The 23,692-nt window shown below is 43.4% G+C and overlaps 1 protein-coding gene and 1 long non-coding RNA gene across 5 annotated transcripts in view; one reads left to right on the forward strand and one right to left on the reverse strand.

Moving 5' to 3' along the window:
- The window catches only part of ANKRD17 (ankyrin repeat domain 17), a 149,516-nt gene that overhangs the window by 109,251 nt on the left and 16,573 nt on the right, over positions 1-23,692 (forward strand). For all 3 annotated transcript variants that reach the window (XM_034771521.1, XM_034771522.1, XM_034771523.1), the window contains exons 17-26: positions 6,900-7,011; positions 7,241-7,386; positions 9,284-9,426; positions 12,374-12,587; positions 14,225-14,400; positions 15,305-15,467; positions 17,747-17,842; positions 20,102-20,218; positions 21,375-21,546; positions 22,556-23,003. In XM_034771521.1, the coding sequence (XP_034627412.1) occupies positions 6,900-7,011; positions 7,241-7,386; positions 9,284-9,426; positions 12,374-12,587; positions 14,225-14,400; positions 15,305-15,467; positions 17,747-17,842; positions 20,102-20,218; positions 21,375-21,546; positions 22,556-23,003 (1,787 nt within the window). The remainder of the gene's footprint in view (positions 1-6,899; positions 7,012-7,240; positions 7,387-9,283; positions 9,427-12,373; positions 12,588-14,224; positions 14,401-15,304; positions 15,468-17,746; positions 17,843-20,101; positions 20,219-21,374; positions 21,547-22,555; positions 23,004-23,692) is intronic.
- Positions 17,838-23,692, reverse strand: part of LOC117877892 — a 28,098-nt gene continuing 22,243 nt past the window's right edge. Inside the window, exon 3 of one of the 2 annotated variants that reach the window (XR_004645842.1) lies at positions 17,838-19,616. This is a non-coding gene — a long non-coding RNA (uncharacterized LOC117877892). Of the gene's footprint in view, positions 19,622-23,692 lie in introns of both variants that reach the window. The other variant, XR_004645841.1, reaches the window with a different exon arrangement.

A 23,692-nucleotide genomic window follows, 5' to 3' on the forward strand; every position in this document is an offset into this window, starting at 1 on the left:
AAGACATTTGGGCCAAGATTTCTCTCTCTGTTGGCGGAAATGGAGAAGGGCAATTTAAAGCCTCTCAAGTCATCCTTTTTCTGGGTCTTAAAATCAAGGAAACCTCCCACCTTCCAAAAAAGTTACAGGGACCTACATAGGCCTGGATTTCAAAAATTTAAATACAAAATTGGAAACAGGTTTTTTTCATTTTTCAAGCACTAGGCCTAGTTAATCCATTCTCTTATTAACTACAAATCAAAATTGACTTACCTATCAACTTTATCCTTATTCTTTTTGTCAAACACTTACTTCAGCCCCCATGTTTCCCTTCACAACCTTTCTATTGTGTTTATCAATAATGTTAGCACTGCTCCAGAAATAAATCCTGCCAATTCATTTTCGCAACCTCTGTTGGCTTACCAGCTGCTAAGGCCTAATGCTGTAGTTCCTTCAGAAACACTAACCATAAGGATGAGAATTAATTTTTATTTGTAGATTTGCTAGAGAGGGGTAAAAATTAAAAATAAAATCCAGGCATTTCTTAGACGGCAACGATTTTTACTGCCTATTGTATTTTGAATGTAAATTGCAGGACTGGCATTATGACTTTTAAAGATTAAACAGTTTATCGGAAAATATAGGATATATCTCAGTTCTTGAAGGTGCTTCATTAAATCTATTTAAAGAGCTGACTTCAGAAGCTTAACTACTTCTTCGAGTGATTGTTCACGTCCATTACACATTAGGTGTGCGCGCGTTGCGTGCACGGACATTGGAAACTTTCCCTCAGCAGCTCCCGTCGGGCCGGCAGGGCCCCCCCTTCCCACCAGAGCGGCGCCCCGTTCTAGCGTATATATATCCCTGTGGGCCCGACCCTCCCTCAGTTCCTTCTTCCCATCCGTGACGGCGTTGGAACAACTGTCTCTCGCTTGAGAGTGTCCCTTAGCGTTAATAGTTAGTGTTCTTCTTAGCCGTTATCTGTTCTTTAGTGCCTAGTAGTTAACAGTTCTTTAGTAGTAGTTAAGCTCCTTTGTGTTAGGTGTTTGGTCGATCCTGGGCGGCGGGGCATGCCGCACGCCTAAGGCTTCAAGGCTTGTGCCATGTGCCGCAAGCCTATGCCGATAAGCGATCCCACGACTCGTGCCTCCGTTGTCTGGGGGAAACGCACCAAAAAGAGCGCTGCAAGATCTGTAAGGCCTTCAAGCCCAGGACTAAGAAAGAGAGGGACTTTCGCCTTAAGCAGCTGCTCATGGAGGCTGCATTACAGCCCTCCACTTCGAATCAGGCCGCAGCACCGTCAGCTTCGGTGCGGAGTGCCCCGGCATCGGTTCGTGATCCGGCACTGGCAGGACACCATAAGCCGACGGCACCGAGACAGCAAGACTGCCCCCGGCACCGGTCATCTTCGCCGGCAAAATCGAAGGGCCAACCCAAGGCCCGAGGACGCTCCCCTGGTAAGAGGGCAGCGCCCGCAAAGACCTCGAATGCGCCTAAGAGAGTGGCGACCCCAGAACAGATCCCGGTGCCAGTGGCTCCGGCACCAAGAGGCCCGTCGAGCCCCGGGATAAGCGCATCGAGTGAGGCGGAAGGGCTGGAGGAGCTTTTGGAACAGCCAAAGATAATCCACCAAGACTGCCGCCCAGAGGCAAGCCGGCAATGGTGCGCCCATCACAGTCACCATCTCGGCACCGCTCACGGCGCCGTTCCCGGTCGAGCTCCGCCTCGGTGGACTCCCGGCTACCCTTGGCGCAGAGGGCCGCACAGCCGTCGGGCCCCAACAAGCACCCGGCACCGACCCAGCAGCCCTACTCGAGTGGGTGTGTCAGCCATGCGATCCCCGAGACTGACCACTCGCAGTTGTTCCCGGTCCCGAGGTTATCGGTACCGCTCCAGATCGGCAAGACGTTACTCCCGGTCCCGGAGGTACTACTCTCCGACCCCGGACCGGCACCGTCCCACGGCACCACCGTGGCCATCCAGGTCACCGTCGGTGGTTTCGGAGGCAGACTCGGGCCAGTCCAGTAGATTTGCCCGCAGGGCACCGGCCGGTAGGGAACGCGAAGCTGCTTGGCACCCACAGTGGGGCCAGCCAGGACAATGGCCATTCTGGACCCCTTGGACTTACCACCAGCAAGGCCCCCCATCCAGGACCTTGAGATCTGGTCCCTTGAGACACTGGTCCCGCTCCCCGCAGGGGCGCCCCTCCTAGTGCAAGGAGGCCACGGTCTCCAGACCACCGGAGCAAGAAAGAGCCGACTCAGCACCGAGCCCAGCACCGTCTCAGGCCCACACTATAGGACAGACCCCATTGGAGCGCCTAGTAGGTGAGGAGTTGCAGGAAGAGGAGGACGCACAGAAGGCCCTAACCTCTTCCTCCTCACCAGATGAGGCCGTGGCAGGCACAACAGTGTCCGGCCCTCCCCCGATTGACCATCAGGCATACCAGGATCTGCTCCGCCGGGTAGCCCTCAATCTGGGGTTGCAGGCGAAGGAGACTGTAGAGCAGGAGTTGACATCCTAAGCCCAGAAGGCCATGGTTGACATCCTAAGCCCAGAAGGCCTCTCCAGGATTGCACTCCGGCTCATAAAAACAGTACAGTCGAATTATAAGAGTGTGGCAAACACCGGCCTCCAGCGCACCAACTGCGAAAGGTGTAGAGAGGAAGTACTTCGCCCCCTCCAAGGGGTTTAACTTCCTCTTTTCTCACCCAGCATCCTGTTCGCTGGTTGTCTCTGCGGTCAACGAAAGAGAGAGGCATGGCCAGCAAGCCCCGGCCCCCAAGGCCAAGGAGGCAAAGTGCTTGGACTTATTTGGGAGGAAGGTCTACTCATCCGGGGGCCTCCAGTTGAGGATCGCTAACCAACAAGCGATTCTGAACAGACACAATTTGAATTCTTGGGCATCAGTCTCCAAGTTTAAGGACTCCCTGCCCCAGGGTTCACAACCAGAGTTCGCTGCCCTGGTGGACGAGGGTAAGGCAGTAGCCAAAACCTCCTTGCAGGCCTCCCTTGACTCCGCGGATGCAGCGGCCAGGACAATTGCGTCAGAAGTGGTGATGAGGTGCTCGGCATGGCTACAGGCTTCTAGCCTTCCCCCAGAGGTACAAAACACCTTGCAAGACCTCCCGTTCGAAGGGTCAGGCTTGTTCTCAGACCAGACGGATGCCCAATTGCATAGCCTCAAAGACTCCCGAGCAACCCTCAAGTCGTTGAAATTGCACACCCCAGTGACAGAGAGGGAACCCTTTAAGCCCCAACCGCCGCAGAGGCAATACCACCCTCGTCCTAGATAGGAACCATACCACAGAAGGGGCAGGGATAACAGGTGTAGACGTAACAACACGCCTAACCAGGGCCAAAACCACGGCCAAGGCAAGCCGCAGCCAGGAAACAAGCAAGGGTTTTGAAGCTGCGTTCAAGGCCAGCGTACTGACCCTTATACCAGATCCTCCTATATGTTTCAGGGACCGCCTGTCCCATTTTTACCGTGCTTGGGCCCGTATAACATTGGACCGCTGGGTCCTTCGCACGGTGGAGGTGGGATACACCCTTCAGTTCTCCTTGCCCCCTCCCTCCCACCCCCCCATCCCCATCCCTCTTCAGGGACCCCTCTCACGAGCAACTCCTTATGCGGGAGGTGCGGGCCCTCCTCAAAGTAGGAGCAGTGGAAGAGGTCCCTCCGGACCTAAGAGGGAAAGGGCTTTACTCCAGATATTTCCTCATTCCCAAAGCAAAAGGGGGCCTCTGTCCCATTTTGGACCTACGCAAACTAAACAAATTTTTGGTCAAGGCACGTTTTCATATGGTCTCCCTTGGCGCTATTATCCCATCCCTGGATCTGGGGGATTGATACGCTGCCCTCGATATGAAAGATGGGTACTTTCACATCGCCATCCGCCCGGCCCACCGGTGGTTCCTGCGCTTCACCATCAACCAACACCATTTCCAATTTACAGTCTTGCCCTTCGGCCTAGCAACGGCCCCACGAGTGTTCACGAAATGCATGTCCGTGGTGGCAGCCTTTCTTCATAAAAGAAAGATGCGGGTATACCCATACTTGGACAACTGGCTCCTCGCGGGCAGGTCAGAGGACGAAGTCCGCTCCCACGTGGCACTGGCGTTACAGGTGTTCCACAAGCTCGGTCTACTGGTCAATGTACCCAAGTCCTCACTGATCCCCACGCAAAGACTGGATTTCATAGGAGCAGTCCTGGACTCGGTGGAAGCATGGGCAAGTCTTCCAGTGTCACGGTTCCTGGCCATTCAAAGGGTCGTACGCTCCATTCAACAATTCCCCATGACCACGCCAGATGCTGTATGCAACTCTTGGGGCACGTGGCGGCTTGCACACATGTAGTCAGACATGCCTGCCTAAGACTCAGACCGTTACAGTTGTGGCTGGCCCAAACGTATCGCCCCAACAGAGACCCCTTAGACCTAGTAGTGACACGTGTCGAACTCCCTCCTCTGGTGGCTCGATCAGCAGCAGGTTTGCGAAGAAGTCCCTTTCGCCACCCCGCAACCCACTCTGACGTTAGTAACAGATGCGTCGGACCTGGGCTGGGGGGCGCACCTTGGGGACCTGTGGACCCAGGGCTTATGGTCCAGGGAGGAAAAGTTGCTTCACATCAATCTGAAGGAGTTAAGAGCAGTTAGCCTCGCCTGCCAGACCTTTCACGCTACCATAGAAGGCCACAGCGTGTCAGTTCTGACGGACAACACTATCGCCATGTTCTACATAAACAAACAGGGCGGGTCCCGATCCTCTCCCCTCTGTCACGAGGCGCTCCTCCTATGGGACTTCTGTATAGCCTATTCAGTATACCTGCTGGCAGCATATCTTCCAGGGGTCCAAAACGGGTTATCGGACCACCTCAGCAGGTCCTACCACATGCACGAATGGACTCTGAGAGAGGACATCCTACATTCAAATTTCCAGAGGTGGGGGTTTCCCCAGGTGGATCTCTTCGCAACCAAGGACAACAGCCAATGCCCACAGTTTTGTTCATTCCAGAACCTCAGCCCGGGCTCATTGGAAGATGCCTTCGCGATTCAGTGGGGCGGGAGCCTGAGTTACGCCTTCCCACCATTCCCACTCATCCACAGGGTCCTGCTCAAGACCCGCAGGGAGAAGGCGACAGTCATCCTCGTTGCACCGGCGTGGCCACGCCAGCATTAGTTCACGACCCTGCTGGAACTGTCCGTGACCGCCCCAATCACCCTCCCCCTCCATCGCGACCTCATCACGCAGGACCGGGGTCGCCTACTCCACCCGAACCTACCGTCGCTCCATCTCAGGGCTTGGTATCTCTCTGGCTAAACGATACGGAACACAGGTGCTCCCATCAGGTCCAGCAAATTCTTCTTGGTAGTAGGAAGCCCTCCACAAGAGCGACCTACCTTGCCAAATGGAAGAGGTTCTCCCACTGGTGTGAGCCTCATCACATACAGCGTCTACAGGCCTCCGTCCCATCAATACTGGACTATTTGCTGCACCTCAAGCATCAAAGGCTCGCCCCCGCCTCAATTAAAGTGCATCTGGCCGCCATATCGGCATTCTACCCCGGACAGTTGGGGGTTTCGGTGTTCTCCAACCCCACAGTAGTCAGATTCCTCAAAGGGCTGGAGAGGGTCTTTCCCTACTCGCGCCTGCCGGTCCCTGCATGGAATCTTAACCTGGTCCTAACTAAACTCATGGGGCCGCCCTTTGAACCCCTAGCCTCTTGCTCCCTCATGCACCTCTCTTGGAAGGTAGCGTTTCTAGTGGCCATCACATCAGCTAGGAGGGTATCAGAATTGAGAGCCCTCAGTTCAGAACCCCTGTATACAGTTTTTTATAAGGATAAGGTACAACTGAGGCCGCACCCCAAATTCCTTCCGAAGATGGTCACGCAATTTCATACGGGGCAGGACATTTGTTTACCGGTGTTCTTCCCTAATCCCCGTACAGACCCAAGCCACCGCAGCCTGCATACCCTCGATGTCTGTAGAACCTTGGCATTCTATCTGGAATGGACCAGGTCATTCTGCAAATCGAAGCAACTGTTCATTGCCATTGCGGAGAGAATAAAAGGCTAGCCTATCTCGGCGCAGCGCTTGTCAGCATGGATTGTGCTTTGCATACACACATGCTATGAGCTCGCCAACGTACCAGCCCCGGAGATTAGGGCTCACTTGACTAGGGCCCAAGCGTCAGGTTCCACTCCAGGAAATCTGTAAAGCGGCGACCTGGTCGCCGGTGCATACATTCACAGCCCACCACGCAATCCATCATCAGACCAGAGAGGACGCGGTGGTCGGCAGGGCTGTGCTTCAATCAATTGTTCCTTGACTCCTACCCTCCTCCAATGGTAAGCTTGTGAGTCACCTAATGTGTAATGGATGTGAACAATCACTCGAAGAAGAAAAAATGGTTACCTACCTTCTGTAACTGTTCTTCGAGATGTGGTGTTCACGTCCATTACACTTCCCACCCTCCTTCCCCTTTGTCGGAGTCACCGGCAAGAAGGAACCGAGGGAGGGTCAGGCCTGCAGGGATATATATACGCTAGAGCGGGGCGCCGCTCTGGCGGGAGGGGGGGCCCCTGCCGGCCCGACAGGGGCCGCTGAGGGAAAAAGTTTCCAACGTCCGTGCACGCAACGCGCGCGCACCTAATGTGTAATGGATGTGAACAACACATCTCGAAGAACAACAGGTACAGAAGGTAGGTAACCATTTTATCTAATTTGAGGATGATTATAGTTAGTTTCACAAGAAAAACGTCTCTAGAGTTATTGAAAACATTTCTTGGGCTTTTAAAAGATTTGTCTTGTAAAGGAGGGACATTTAAATCTTCATGCAGTAATGACCATGGAATTTTAAAATGAAGGAAAATGTATTTTGCTGTTTTGAAGTATGTGTAATTTTTTTCTTTTAGACGGAGAGTAATCATGACACAGCATTGACACTTGCATGTGCTGGTGGCCACGAAGAATTAGTACAAACGCTGCTAGAGAGAGGAGCTAACATTGAGCATAGGGACAAAAAAGGTACGAATCTCAGTATATTGGTATATGTGGGTTCCATTTAGAGTGAACTCCAGTATCTTACAATGTAGCAAAACAATTACATGCTTAGAACCTGGCATTACGTACAGTTTTACATTTATTTTAGACTTTATTTATGGTGACCCAACTTTCTTTTTATTGCTATAACTAAAGTTGTTAATGATTTAAAAATAGATGAAGAGATATTCAAACAGTCTTTATTCTGTTTCAGGATTTACTCCGCTTATTTTGGCTGCAACAGCTGGTCACGTTGGTGTTGTCGAAATCTTGTTGGACAATGGTGCAGATATTGAAGCCCAGTCTGAGAGAACCAAGGACACGCCATTGTCTTTGGCTTGTTCAGGGGGAAGACAAGAGGTGAAGTGAAATTTACCCATGTATAAAGACACCCTTACTGTAGAAGCAGGTTGTAAATTACATGGTTTAGATTAAGAGCAAATTTATTTTCCCTAGTATGGGCAACAAATATGCCTAGGCTTCCACAGCACCCCAATTTTAAAGGACTGTTGCTATTAAACTACATATATTGATGAACTGCAAACTTACTGAGGATTGGTTATGTATTATAATATGAATATAAGAAATAATCTAGTATTTAGCAGCAAGCTAGACCTACATTCAGGAGCAAGGCTCCTTGGTTTCTGTGACATTTTGATTTAGAATTCTGAGATACCTTTACATTTTAAAAAGCTAAATTGTATTGAATTAAATCTGAAAGTGAATAACGCAGTCATTCACAGTTCCTTTGTTTATGTTCTTGTTGTGTTCAAATAGTCTGTGTTGCCTCCAATTTTCAGTGCGCTAGAGTTGTGTGTTGACAATGCACAAATGTATTGTAGAAGTTGTCTTAGAACGTGGGAAGTTTTGACAGTTGGGATTTTTGGCACCCAGTAGATAACTGATGCTTTTCATGTCAGGAAGAGCCTGCATTTCCCCTTGACCCTCACCTTGTTGGTCTGAGGTGACTTGACATTTGCAAGAGGGGGTTTGAAAACAGATTCCCATATCAGCAAACCACTAGACAGTAGTCAGCTCTCCCCATCCCAGCTCTCCACTGCTACATCAAATAGCAACAGATAACCACTTTAACCGAATGTTTCTGCTCTTTGGGTATGCCTGCTGAAGAATCATTAGTACTCATATTGTATGAGTGGTACAGCTGCCCCAATTCTAAATCGCTGTAGACAGGTAGATATTTTTAACATTATCTTGAATAGTGAATAGTTCAGGACATATTGGTTAAAATGTCTGAGACCATTTGTCTTAGCAGTTGCTGTAATTGTGAGAAGCAACAATACTGGGTGTATTGTTAATGTCCATATTTAGCTAATTAAAATCAGTTTTGTAAAAGGAACTGTCCCAGAATTAAGTCTCTTGCTCCAGAGTGCTACAGAAACCAGGAACCTTCCTGCAGAATGTAAGTCCACCTTTCTACAGAATATGCAGGACTTGACCACTTGATTACAAATGAACGGGTAAGGAAGCCACACCTGTAAGAAAGAAGTAGTTTGTATTGCCCCCCACCTCCCCCACTATACCTCTTCTGTTAAGAGTTACAATAAGGGTTGCTTCAGTGCAGAAGCAGAGAAACAATTCTATACTGCTTCTGAGAGTTTTGTGCAGTGGAGTAGCTGGGGAAAACAGGGAGAAGGCACACCACTGATTTCTAGGTCCCACCTCAGCGCCCTGACTGAAAATGATGGATGTTTGTTTAGCATATTGAGCTAAAGATGTATTCATAATCCAAAAGTGGAATGATCAGAGAGCAAGAGTGCTTCACTGTCGGGATGGAGAAAATTGTATAGCATGGGTAGCTGAAGTACTCTTAAATCATTGTGATTTAACGAGGTTATCATATATCTGGAGATGGACACTGTAGTCTTTTCCACAGAGTAAAGAAATTTCCTTTGCACAATGTCATTACATACTGGGTTTTTTTCTTCTCAAATTTGTAATTGCCCAAGCCAGAAACTATCTTATTGTCAACTTTGGGGAGTGATGTATTTTATTAACATTTTTTAATTTTATTGCCATGAAATTTAGGAGAAGTAATTACAACCATAATATATTTTTCTGAGGCTAGGGGCATGGTGTTGAAGAGTTCAAGTTCTTTCTTTTTAAAAGGATTGCTTTCAATACCTGTTTTTTTCTAGACATGTCTTTTTGGTGTATTCAGACATTTAGAACATTTTCTCCAGTTAGGTTTTCAATTTTAAGAAGAGAATCAAAAGTAACTTATTTTGTAACATTGCAGGTGGTGGAGCTGCTGCTAGCTCGAGGGGCAAACAAAGAGCACAGGAACGTTTCTGATTACACACCTCTAAGTCTAGCTGCTTCTGGTGGCTATGTGAACATCATCAAAATCCTACTAAATGCTGGTGCAGAAATCAATTCTAGGCAAGTTCTCTTTTTCATCTCTACTCCCCTGCTTTTATAGTTGCTTGTTAAATCTAAAATAAAAGTTCACTTTGGTGATTGTATGAAACAAAAACTCATTCCCAAAGCTTTTAATCTTGATACAATATTTAAAGGAACTATTGCTTTAGTTTTTGCCCAGTTTTAGACAGGAACAGTTCAAGTATGCTTTTTGAAGATCCATACCATTTTAACTCCTGTTCCTTTCTCCCCCTTCCTTCAAGCATCTCTCCATGAGTTTGGTAGCAAAACTTAGCACTCCTTTCTGGGTTATGGTGAAGATCCTCCTACTGACTTTGATCTGTCTGCTAGCTGAGTATAGATACTTTTGAAACAAGAAACAATCACTCACCTAGCCATAGCATCTCCTTTCTCTTATTCTCTTCTCTCCCCCTCCCCATCTTCCTTTTCTCCAGCCCAGTTACCAAAAAGTGTACACAGTTTTATTTAAAAAACTATTTTATAATATGTAGAAGTTACTGTATGTAGAAGAACATTGTCTCTTTTGCTCACCAATCTGATAGTTCAAAAGACAGTAGGCTCTTTGTAAATAGTTTTTCTAATAGTTTTAGCATGTAAATATCATTTCTCTGTCTGACCTTATTTCTGTTTGCAGCCATATTGCTGTAGCATGACTTTGTCTGGGACACTGAGCAAAGGAGACAAATATCAAAGCTTTAAAGCAGGATGGGGAAATTGTTCACAATTGAAATTTAAAAAAATATAAACAGTACCATTTTTCTTTCACAAGGATTTATAGTAGTTAGAGTCTCAAATATCAGGGTCCCATGCTTTGTGTCATAAAGTCACTTTCTCTCCCATACTGAGGCCCACAGATCTGTTCCAGTGAGTCTTCATCCTACTTGTAGCATTGGAGGGTGGAACAAGATCTGCCATTCCCTGGCAGGAAGTGGTGTGTGGCCCAGCCTCTGACCACTCCAGACAGTTTTCATTCTGCTTTCAGGCAAGGGGGTCAATGTGAATCATGAGTTAGCCTGGGATACCAGAGCCCCGGGTTCTGATCCTGGCTCTGACACTGCTGGGTGACCTCTGACAAGACACTTCACCTTTTTGTGCCTCTAAGATGGGGTTAATGATACTGACCTGCCTTGCAGGCAAGCAACTCCAGACTTCCTGCTGCAGAGGAGACACTAAAACCATGACCACCATGGCGGGGGGGGATAGCTCAGTGGCTTGAGCATTGGCCTGCTAAACCCAGGATTGTGAGTTCAATCCTTGAGGGGGCCATTTAGGGATCTGGGGCAAAAAAATAGTTGGGGATTGGTCCTGCTTTGAGCGGGGGGCTGGACTAGATGATCTCCTGAGGTCCCTTCCAACCCTGATATTCTTGAGTCTATGCTTAGTTCAGTCCCAGAGTACTTAGAGCTGTCAAGCAGAATCAGCTTAGCCAAAATATATATAAACTCGGTGCCCTGTACTCCTGCTCATCTTCATGGAGTACAGCATGGCAACTAAGTTCAGAAAGACCAAGCTACTCCGGTCTGCACTGACTGCTTCCTGGATAGATATTTTTGTGTTTTGTGCAGTCAGGAATCAGGCCTACTGCAGAAAATCTCTGTGACATGGTTTGCCTCAGGACATCCAGGTATTTGGGAAAGGTCCACTCCACGTTGCTAACCTCAAGAGATTTCCCACGTGAGGGACACAAAAACATAATTGACATAACTGACATTCAAATGCAGTGGTCTAGGGACCGTGGCTCTTCACGTGGCCGCACTATCCTGTTTTAGAATTCCAGCATTCTATAGAAACATAGTACTATACCTTTCATATGGTTTAAAATAGTCCTTCAGATAGCTCCAGACTTACATTAAACACAGTATACCGTCTTACGAATCAAATTGCCTCTTCATGCGTTAGCATCCTATGTTAAATGGACAGAAAACCACAGAATATTTCAGTGGTGACTAATGTGGTGTTTTTTTCTATGGCGTCTTCAAAGCAAAAAGTGTTTATCACTAATGTTGGAGTACTCTTCCTAAAGAGCGGTAGAGGTCTTATATCTCATGAGGATATCCCCCAGGGGGCCACATGGTCATCACTTAGTATGTCCTTACAGCTTTCCAAATTGAACACTCGCTCCTTTGAGAAAAATGTGCTCCCAATTTTAGTCTTCCGGTAGTAGAGAATGGCCTTAATAGATTTATAGAGTTGTAACATCACTTTCTCCCTCCCTAGATGTACCCAGTGATTAAAATCAGTGGAACAGACCTGTGGACCTTCATATGAGAGAATGAGAAAATGTATCCATCCTTACCTGAAAACTACTTTTCTCTGAGTAATAAGATCAACAGATATGGCCTCCCTTTGGCAGGTTTTCAGTAACATGCTGAGAAGTGTGATATGGCTTTTGGGTCTGTCAGTATGTTTCAAAGTTTGTTATGCTCTGCAGTACATTACTGTAATATCCATTTTGAGTTAGCAGGGCTGGTTCTGCTTCCAGTGCTACAGGTAGATTAGAGCTCTACTGTAACAGATTTGTGACCTCATTACTGAGAAAAAGGAAACTTTCAGGTTTAGTATGGATACACTTTTTTCTATTTTGAGCTGCATTTCTGCTAGTAGTAATAAGCTCAGAATTACCAATGGTAACTAATCTTTCTTTTCAAAATGTTTATCATTTCTTTCATGGTGAAAAAGTACATGACCCTGATCTTTAGATTGCATGACTCAACAAAATGCTTAGCTTTGCTAAAAAGTAATTTCCTCATAAGACAACTAATAATCTAAAAGGAGAGTACATAATACCTACAAATGCAAACACTATAGAAGACTTTGCTTTTATCAGTCTTCTTCATCTTGAATAACTTCCAGTTTGGGAACTTTCCTTTTTCACATTCTAATTTTCCTATCCCTCTTTTCAAAGATAATGAAAATTAAAATTGTTCGTTTGTTTTTTCCCCCCCAGAACTGGTAGCAAACTGGGCATTTCTCCTTTAATGTTGGCAGCTATGAATGGGCACACTGCTGCTGTTAAGCTATTGTTGGACATGGGCTCTGATATTAATGCCCAGATAGAGACCAATAGGAATACTGCCTTGACTTTGGCCTGTTTCCAAGGAAGAACTGAAGTGGTTAGCCTACTGCTTGACAGAAAAGCAAATGTCGAGCATAGAGCTAAGGTAAGGAACTGGATGAGATATGTGTCTTTCAGCTAAGCAGATTTATACTAAGAACTTAGTTCTATGTTTCACGTGACTTTTTCCCCCTTGGAAGTTAACTAAAGAGGGAAAGTAAGTATTTCCTATATAGTAACTATATGATTAGATTGTGCACACGCCTATTGAAACCAACGAGGAAGAGGCTGAGTTTTAATAGAGCTATTTAAAAGAAAAGAAATATCTTTGTTTTAAGGTCACTGTTTGTTTACACACAGACATACATCCATTGTGTGTACAGTACATCAAAACATTTGTTTTAGCTTCTGGAGCGTTATTTAATCTTCAAATAATGACAAGCATCAGAATGATGATAAATCTTAATCATTTTATATTAAATTTCTTGAGATCTTCATATTTTTAAAAATTAAAAGCTGATCTTAACCCAAGCTATGTTCGTTGGCTGAATCTCTCCAGTCTGCCTGGCTTCCACAGCCATGGAGGTGAAATGGAATCCGGAGGTATGCACCCCGTAAACGAGGCTGTGCGGCAATTCTGCAGCCATCAAATCCCTTCCCCTGCCAGGGACAGAGTTTGTGACTTCACTTAGCATTTCCTCTCCTTGCCTGATTTGACAGTCATTGGATGACAGTAAAGAAAAGGCTTTTCAGCTGACAGTCAATATTCCAGCCAGCTACGTCAGTTGACCTACCACATAGTATCCCTGGCCTGGTCCACACTAACCCCCCACTTCGGACTAAGGTACGCAAATTCAGCTACGTTATTAACGTAGCTGAATTCGAAGTACCTTAGTCCGAACTTACCGCGGGTCCAGACGCGGCAGGCAGGCTCCCCCGGCGATGCCGCGTACTCCTCTCGCTGAGCTGGAGTATCGGCGTCAACGGCGAGCACTTCCGGGATCGATTTATCCCAGAAGATCGATCGCTTACATCCGGACCAGGAAGTAAGTATAGACGTACTGCCTGACAGACAGCGTTAAAATGGAGCTGTCAACCAAGGAATGAAGATAGGTCTGATCAGGTCAAAGGTTGCCTCCGTTCCCTCTGCCCACTAAATGAACATAAGTTAAGAGTTAAACTCACAGGATCTGCTTCTATACCAGCTGTTAGAATAGGATTTCTCCCCTCCAAGACTTGTCTGGCTATCTCCCTCCCTACCCAGTAGACACCATACAGGTGTTGCTGCAGTTGAGGTTTTCCCTCCCCGTGCAGAAACCTGTTTACATGAGCTCCACAGCAAAACATCCCTTCTTTGCTACCTGCTCCTCATGCCCAAACCTGTACAAAATTGGTTGGGCTACTGTAAAAAGCCTAGTAACATGATAGCCAGGGGCTTCTCCACCTCTTTGTGCTGCAAAGCGCAGGTCCAGGATTTATCTCCAAAAGCATGTTTAGTCTCCAAAATATAACACAGTGCATGGTCCACACTCTTGGCCAGCTGCAGGTGATTTTATTTTTTCCTTTTAAATGTTGGTAACAGTTTATATAAACGTGGCTTGCAAGGTAATGATGGAAATGCATATGTTTGAACTTAGAACTTATTGCTGCAAGCGGAAGTTGTTATTCCTGGCTTTTATTTAAAAAAAAAAAAAATTAAAAACAAAAACTAACTCTCTTATTCCCCCTCCTTACTCAACCTAGACTGGTCTCACGCCATTAATGGAAGCTGCCTCGGGTGGGTATGCAGAGGTAGGCAGAGTTCTTCTGGACAAAGGTGCAGATGTTAATGCTCCTCCGGTACCCTCATCGAGAGATACAGCTTTAACCATAGCAGCAGACAAAGGGCACTACAAGTTCTGTGAGCTTCTCATTAGCAGGTACCATATTTGAAGCTATGCTGTTAAAGGGTTTTGAATGCTGATTGTCTTGCTTTTATCAGAGGGGTAACCGTGTTAGTCTGTATCCACAAAAACAACGAGGAGTCCAGTGGCCCCTTAAAGACTAACAGATTTATTTGGGCATAAGCTTTTGTGAGTAAAAAACCCACTTCATCAGATGTCTCCATGCATCTGAAGAAGTGGGTTTTTTACCCATGAAAGCTTATGCCCAAATAAATCTGTTAGTCTTTAAGGGGCCACTGGACTCCTCGTTGTTTTTGTCTTGCTTTTCTATATTTCACAGGAGATGTAACATTGAGTAATTTTAGCTTATACTTTGTACTCGACCCAAACATGTATTTTCTTCCTCACCAGGCTTAGACCTAAGAATCAGATCAGGGATCTCAATATTTCCTTGCATCCTCATTGTTGAGGGATGTATCTTTTGAACCCGCCATCTTGTAATATTCACTGTTACTGTGAATATGCTCCCATTAGCAGCCATTTCCAAGGTAGATACCAATGCAAGGTCATGAATAGACCAGCAGAAGGCATATAGAAACAGCTGTCAGCAAGCCCCTCCTGTAAACCTGACCACGACTTGAGATACACTTGCAGTTAGAAACAAAGGTTCAGCCATAGCTCCCGAGTCTGGATTTCTGGCATGCTCTCAGGTTACCATACTGCTTGCGTATTGTAAATGTTTATATCCTTATAATGATTCAGAAGGTCAAAAAACAATTTTAGAAACTCGAGCATCTCCATGCCAAACATATATAAAATACAGTATTTTAATGCTAAAAGGTTAGTTGAAATAGGTAATGACCTAATTATACAGGTCCTGTGTATTGTTTATTCTCAAAGCATGATTCAATTTTTGATCAAAACAATTTGCTTTTTTTAGGGGAGCTCACATTGATGTACGGAATAAGAAGGGGAATACTCCACTATGGCTTGCAGCAAATGGTGGGCATCTCGATGTTGTCCAGCTACTGGTACAAGCTGGAGCAGATGTGGATGCTGCTGATAACAGAAAGATAACGCCTCTTATGGCAGCCTTTCGAAAGGTAGAATGGATTTCTTTCTTTTTGTTTCTTTCTTTCTTCCTTCCTTCCTTATTCAGGTATTTCTTTGTAAATTTAACTGTGCGATGGTAATCAGAACATGGGTACATTAGATCTACTAAATCTCTTCTTTAATTATCACAATATTTAAAAGAGTAAATGAAAAACTTACATAAATATTTTGAGGGTCTGGTTTGAACCCACAAAACCAGGTATTTGCATCACCTATGCAACGTTATATTTTGCCAACATGTTGCAGAAACATTCATGGGAAAGAGTTACAGTCTTAGTTGTCCGGTTCTTTGGGAGTATGACCGTGTGCTCCAGTCACCATTAGGATGGCGCCTCCTCCTGGCAGTTCTGAGGAATAGCTCACCAGGTTGACACCTCTCCTTGTGGTTGTAAGATGTCACTCCACACCCTCTTTGTCTGCAGCTCTCTCTCGCTCCAAGAGCTGCTCTGGCCTTTTCATCATTCAGCCCCTGGCGAGGCCATTATTATGGTTTCCTTTTTGGGGGGGGGAAATCTCTTCTCCACAAACATGCTCAGGCAGTCTTCCTATGCACTGCCTGTGCCACTTTCCCAGTGGCTGATTAGGGAACCCAGGCCCACCATCTACTCCAGGTTCCAGCTCCGGGATCCTCCAACCAGCGGTCAAGGTTTGTTCCTGTCTAGACCGTACTGCTTTTTCCTGAGACCTGTCCTACCTTCCTGGCCTACCCACTCTCTGGGTTCGCCAGCCCAAACATATCTCCCTTTGCCCAGGGAGTGACTGCAGACTTTCCCAGCAGCCCCTTCTGCTTCCAGTTCCCTTTTGTAGAATCCCCACCTGTCCTTTGCAGGTGAGCGTCTCTCTAATTAGCTGTCTCCAGCCTAAATCTCCCCCATTTTCAGCCTAATTAGCTGATTGGGCCTACCTGGCCTAAATCAGCTTTTATAGGGTCAGTATGGGGAGCACACCCCATCACAGGGACCCAGTGTGACATGAGTAAACTATTACTTTGCAAATATTAATATACAAAATTGCATTTTAAATGATTGGTTACTGCCAGAAGTAGAGTATATGGACACCTGTGGAACTGGAAAGGTGTGAAGGCAAAAGTTTGATCCCTTGGATCTCTCATGAGCAAGAGAAGGCTTGGCAGTAATACATTATTAGTGAGGTATAAGCCAAGTTTGAACTATTAAATATCTGTTCCATTGGTATTGCATAGGTTTGCTGGAATTGCTCAGTAGAGAAGGGTGTCATGAACCCTGCTCTTCAGTTGATGTTGGTAAATGAAAGCTTAGTGACTAATACCATCTATGACTTGATTATCGATGAAGCCTCTTGTTTGGATGACTTTTCAGGACCTCATTAGCCAAGATATTGCATGCAAGGTTCTCAGTTTCAGCATGAATCAAGGGAGGGTTGCTGAGGCTGTTTTGCATATGATCTTAATAGTAGGAGACCTCTCTCTCCCCAAGATGATATGTAATAGAAAATGAATCTAGTGATGAAAGTCCCAGGATAGACTGCTCTCTTTGCAGAAACATATATACCACCAGTGGATTTGTTCCCTAAACCAGCCAGTAAGCAACCAGTCAGTCTCTAAGCTACTCTATATCACCAGCTGCTATCAAGTTAAAATGATTAAAATTGCATTGTTCATTTGTTACAAGATAAATATTGTAATTAACCATTGTACTTGGTTTGAAATTAAGCATCTTGACTTTGCCTCCGTGTTTTTCTCCCACTGACGATGTTCTATTCCATCCTATTGATGATATAGCACATTGAACTGTATAGATAAGATTTAGAATTATGAAAACTTGACTACTGTACATGTGATGCAAATAGCATTTTTCAAAGATAAATAACTAGTATACATTTTTCAAAAGAAACCACCTCTCCACAATAACTAGTAAATACCCACACATTTTAAAATCAAGGGTTTTCTTCTTGATCATGGAGAAGAGAGTGAGAAGTGTCTGAAATGGGGGGAAAAAAAATGTTGAATTTGACATTCCAAAACCAAAAATACTTGAATAATTTAGGTAACTTTTAAACTAAAAAGATGTGTGAAGGAGAGGAAAGGAGTGGAGCATCTCCAGACTTGAGAAATTGGGTATTAATTAATATTTGAAAGAGTTCGGAAGGGTAGATGCCTGATGCCTCAGTAACAGAGCTATTGATTAATACAAGATATTCCAGAGACAGCCATGTTTGACAAATGTATAGTGCTTTAAAAGAGCGATTAATTTGCTATGAAATAACCTGATGTTTGAAATGAAATTTTCAGGGTCATGTAAAGGTGGTACGCTATCTAGTGAAAGAAGTAAACCAGTTTCCATCCGATTCAGAATGTATGCGATACATAGCAACGATTACTGACAAGGTAAGGGCATTGTTGTAGTGTGGCTACTCTTAGCAAGACTTTGGTAAGACTGAAAAGTATTGCTAAAAGAATAGTTCTAAGTGTGAATAATCAAGGTTGGAGTAGAATTTACCGTGAACATCTGCTTGACTGGCAAAGCAAGTCTACCATGATTTTCAAAATAAATGTGTTTTATTTTGGTAAAAATTGAAAATCCAAATACTGTAACAGTAGTACAAATTACAGTAAATGGTTGTGAAAATGGCAGTAGATGAAACTTGCTAATAATTACTTGCTAGTTTTCAGTGAGTTTCCCAGACACTTCCTCAGATCAGTGAAGTTCTACTGCATTTTTAAATATTATTACAGAAGGCAACTTTGTTTGTCTTTTCCATAAAAATAAATATAACATTCTAACATTTCCAATGTGACATTTGATTAGGAGCTTCACTGGAGTTATATGAATATAAAGTCTTCCATTCTTAAACATAGTTGAAAGATTGTTCTCCTGATGTTGATTAAATGCAGTAAACAAGAACTGTAAACAAACAGTAATATATTATCCATTGCTGCTTTATAAGCAAGCATTCCTTTTATGCTGTTCGGTATTTTTGGGATCCAATGCTGTTCTGAGCTTGAACTAAATATCTGAAGTTGACACTTGCTGTTGAGTAAGTGAATTGCTGTTGGATTGAATTGCTATCCATTTATCTTGTATAAATGGCCTCCCAGTTTCCATAATATTAAGTAATTGCTTCTCAGGGGATTGGTAATATCTTTTGAGCCTCTCACCTGCTGTGAAAGTTCTATCTCTTGCATTGTTCATCTCTGGTCCAGGTTGGTATGGGCAAATGGCATCAGGTATCAAAAGGAATAAGGCATCAGCAGGAAGTAGATCATGAGAAAAGTAGAGCGGTGGTAGTACAGAGTGTTTCCACTGTATCCCTGATTCCCTGCACCATCATCACACTCCCTGCAAAATCTCCTCCCTGAAGTTCAGGCTGTGCAGTGTTAGAGGATGACATGAGTGAGGAGACAGCACTCTCCATGGCACTTCTTCCCCCCCATCCCCTCACCTCACCGGCAAAGTTCTGTGAGTTTGCAAGAATTTAATGCCATTCATCCAAATATTGATATGGCCCACATCACAATGTATCTGAGAACTTCCCAAGGACTTCCTTCTTAGCTTGGAGAGAGAGAGAGAGAGAGAATGTTGCTGGGTTATTTGGTTAGAGCTGTGACATCTACTTTCCTTCCCAACTTTCTTTTATCATTTTATTGTTACTTCAGCTTCCCAATCCCTTTTCCCCCTTTCTGTTTCATCAGCCTGTTTTATCCTGTTCAGCAGCCTTCGGTTTTAAACTCTCCGGGGCAAGGACTGTCTCCTCTGTTGGACAATACCGTGCCCAGCGCAGTTGGCACCCAATTAGGGATAGTAGGCTTTACTGTAATACAGTATGTATAAGAAAGGGGGAATGGAGGAACTTGCTGAAGGAAAGTTAAGCTGGAGTTGGGTACTGCATTTAGTCCTGAACATTATGAACTTAGTACTTATCCCTTGAGTCAAATAGTTCCAGAGCCTTGGTTCAGCTTCTGTGACAGTCCTACAAGTGAGGGCACGTGTCCACATTTATCATTTTTACTAACCAAATTCCTGATAGACTCAGCAAGGAAGCCAGTAATTGAGCAGATGTAGAAACTGAACTACTCTTTCAAGCATGTGGCTGTCCGTCCAAGCCAAAATTGAGGCACATAAGTGGGAGTATTGTGGAAAAGCTTGCTGGCCTTGTTCCACCTATTCTGTGGATAAATAGAGAGTTTCAGTCTCCAGAGCTTTAAGAAATCTTTTGTAAGCATTAAATTAAAAAACAAGAGAAGAAAACACTATTTCTTTTTCTGATGGTACTCTAAATATCACCACAAAACTCCCCTTTGTTGACAGTTGAGTAGCTGCGGTTCTGTGTGTGTCAGACTGCTTCTTTCCTAATAAAACATTCTGTAGTTTCCACAGCATGTTAGCAGTTAAAAGACCAGTAATTAAAATAATAAAATATTTAAATATTTTAAAAATGCTTTGTACCAATATGCCTCCAATACAAAATACCAATATTCTTCACATTTTTTCTTTTTAAAACCTTTTAAAAATGATTAATTTATACAACTAATTGAGCAAATCTGTAAATCTCGTATCATTTGGAAAATATAAGTTTGTCAACAAATACAATACATATTACAGAATTATGTTTTCAGACAGAAGATTGATTTACTTTGTCATTTTAGGAGATGTTAAAGAAATGCCACCTTTGTATGGAATCAATAGTACAAGCCAAAGATAGACAGGCTGCTGAAGCAAACAAAAACGCAAGCATTCTTTTAGAAGAGCTGGATTTAGAGAAGGTAAGGAGTCCCCTTTCATTTCAAGTTTCATTTCTGTGACCAAAATGTCTCCACCATCAGAAGAAACTATACAAGATCTGGGCCTGAATTAAAAACAAACACACGCGCTCTCTCTCTCTCTTGGGCTAGAGGTGTGTGAAATATTTACCACAAAGAGGGACCCAGTGAATGTTTATCCACCATAAAATCCACCTTTTAGGAGGCCAAAACTTCACTGCTGTTTCTTTGACAGTGAAAGTGCTTCAGACAGCTATTCTGGATAGATTATTTTTTCTGTTAGAACTCCAAAATAATCTATGCAAATATAAGAAAAGATAATTATATATGATTATGATTATTTTATTTTTATTTTATTTATATAATATATAAACTATAATTACCTTAAATCATTCATAGAGATATAGATATATCTAGATAGATATAAAATATGATTTTAAGGTAATTATAGTTTGTAGATGGCAAACAGTAACAGCCTGTTACACAGTATTTATTGTCTCAGAGTATGCTTTACCTTCTGCATATCGAGTTTAAAAGGAATATCATTAAATAAATGTTTATGTACGGACGCTGTTTCTTGGTATAAGCATTTCCCAAAAAGATTAATATAAAGCAGAAAGTTATTTTGTACAAACTGAGCTTAATGAAGAGTCTGTACCTGGTGACATTAGCACAAATATATTTGATCTAAAATTTGTATTAATTTGAGCTTCTAGTGTCACATTAGTTGCAGCATTTTTAATAAGCATATATTTTACCATCTCACTCTAATAGAAAATGGTTTATCTTCATTCTTTTTGGTAAGTTTCATGCATTCTTGATTTGGCTTGTGCTTTCATATGCACATGCTCTATAGGTACGCTTGAAGATTAAAATATAGGGCAAAATTCTCCTCTCTGCTGCAATATGTATTGTTTATATTTGCAGAGTTAAATGTACAATCGAGATCCATAGTGCAGGTCAGAGTGGAAAATATTGACCTTTTGATGTCTAAACATAATTTAACTAATTAAATTAGATGTCTGATTTTCACAGTTGCAAATTGTAATGTAAAAAAGAAGTAATCTTGAAGCATTCACCATGCTCCCGAACATGGTGTATGGTTCCTCTTTATCAACTTGCAATACTCTCATACTGCTAAAATGTTCTTGACTTACAGCTGAGGGAAGAAAGCAGGAGGCTGGCTTTGGCTGCCAAAAGAGAGAAAAGAAAAGAGAAACGGAGAAAGAAAAAGGAAGAACAAAGAAGAAAACTAGAAGAAATAGAAGCTAAAAATAAAGAGAATTTTGAACTACAAGCTGCTCAAGAGAAGGAAAAGCTGAAAGCTGAAGGTAATCTTATTGCTGTTTCCCATAGATTTAATCTTTTCCCATAATTTTTTACTCCCAGTATGATTACAGCTTTTTTTATCAGTACTTTGATATAAGGTTTCATGTAGTCCATCCATATTTGCTATATCTAACATGACTTTTAAATTTTACTAAATATAGGAATTGCTATACTGGATCAGACCAGTGGTCTATTTAGGCAGTACGCAGTCTCTGACAGTGGCCATAACCAACTGCTTCAGAAGCAACTATGGGATAACCTGTCCACAGTGAAACTTTCCTCCTAGCCCCCGGTACATAGTGGTTGGCTTTGTCGAGAAGCTAGAGTTTATATCCTTTCCAGAGCTCTTGTGGTTTTTAATATTTACTATAACTCTCCCACTATTCTTGTTATCTGAATAATGTCAAATCCTTTTGAATCCTTTGGGCTCTGATACCTTGTAGCAATGCGTTCCAAAGGATAATTGAGTTTTGTATGGGAAGGTATTTCCTTTTATCAGTTTTGAATTTGCCACTTTTTGATTTCATTGAATGTCCCTTTGTTCTGGTATCTTGAAAAATGGTAAATAGAAGTTACCAATCTAACTTCTCTACACCGTCCATTATTTTGTATGCTTGTATTATGTCCCCTGCTATTAGTCTCTTCTCAAAGGCAAACAATAAACCCAGTCTTTTCAGTTTCTCTTTATGTGAGAGTTTTTCCATACCCTTAATCATTTTTGTTGGCACTCTTGGAACTCCCTGTATCCTTTAGGAGATGCAGTTACCAGAACTGAATGCAATATGAAGGCGTCCCATTAGTTTATATAATGGCACTATAACAATTTCTGCATTATTTTTACGTAACTGTCTTAGCAGTGATTGGCTTATGATTATCCCATGGAGTCATTCAAGATTGTTACTAAACTTTAGTAGTAAATTGCCTGATTTGCTAGGTGTGACTTGAAAAACAAAAATATCCCGGAATTGCAAATTTCCTCATGCTGTAGTAATTTTTTTGATTTTTAATCAGATGAGCCTGAGGTCCTAATGGAGCCTCCTAGTGCCACCACTACAACCACCATAGGTATATCTGCAACTTGGACCACTTTAGCAGGTTCCCATGGGAAGAGGAACAATACCATCACCACAACCAGCTCCAAGAGGAAAAGCAGGAAAAACAAAATTAACCCCGATAATGTTCAGATTCTATTTGATGATCAACTCCCAATCGCCTATGGTCAACCAGAAAAAGCCAATGGCGAGTCGAAGAGTAGCAGTACCAGTGAAAGTGGCGACAGTGACAACATGAGGATTTCCAGCTGTAGTGACGAAAGCAGCAATAGCAACAGCAGCCACAAAAGTGACAGTCATTCTTCCACAGCAGCCATGACCACTCTGAGCAACAAGAAACAGCCATCAGTACTTGTCACTTTTCCAAAGGAGGAGAGGAAAGCAATTTCTGGCAAATCATCAATAAAGTAAGTTATTGTGGCCATATGTAATTACTCCCGTTTTAAAATAATTGGAACTTCCTGCTGAAAATGATTTTCAAGACCTATTTTTAATAGCCTGGTTAGAGTCTTGTCAGTTACAAGAATAAAAATAGATAAGAGCACAAATGTCCTTGCTTTTCTATTTATATGAATATAAATATTGTATGAGGAGACCAAACATTTTTGGATCATGAATTATATTAAAACAGTGGGCTGAGGCATGAAGCCTACCCACAAATCTTTAACTAGTGGGTTGTCTTGCTATATGTGGTTTCCCAGACAGAAGCATTTCAGTTAGCTCAGAGTTAGTATAGTCGGTGTTTTTTGGCAACGGGTGTCCTGACTAGCGGCTAGTCTTTTAGCAATGCCAGCAGGTGAAAGGGGAGTATTTTAGCCTAGGTTTCAGGTACAGTGCTGCTGAGTTCAAGTGGCACCTAATCCAGTGGATATTACATTGGTGGTTTTAATAGTTCAAATGGTTTCTAGATGCATTCCAAAATGCCGTATACACAAATTCATACTGGTTGGTTAATCTAAGTAGTTTATTGCTCTCCATCTTCCTCAGATGCAGTGAACCTGTTTCTAGCTTTCAGCAGAAGGGGGCAAAAATAGCAAAACCAAATTCGCTAGTAGTTAGCTGCTAAAATACCGTTAAGATATTTTACTGCATATGT

Source organism: Trachemys scripta, chromosome 5 (assembly GCF_013100865.1).
Source record: "Trachemys scripta elegans isolate TJP31775 chromosome 5, CAS_Tse_1.0, whole genome shotgun sequence".
NCBI lineage: Eukaryota > Metazoa > Chordata > Testudines > Emydidae > Trachemys > Trachemys scripta.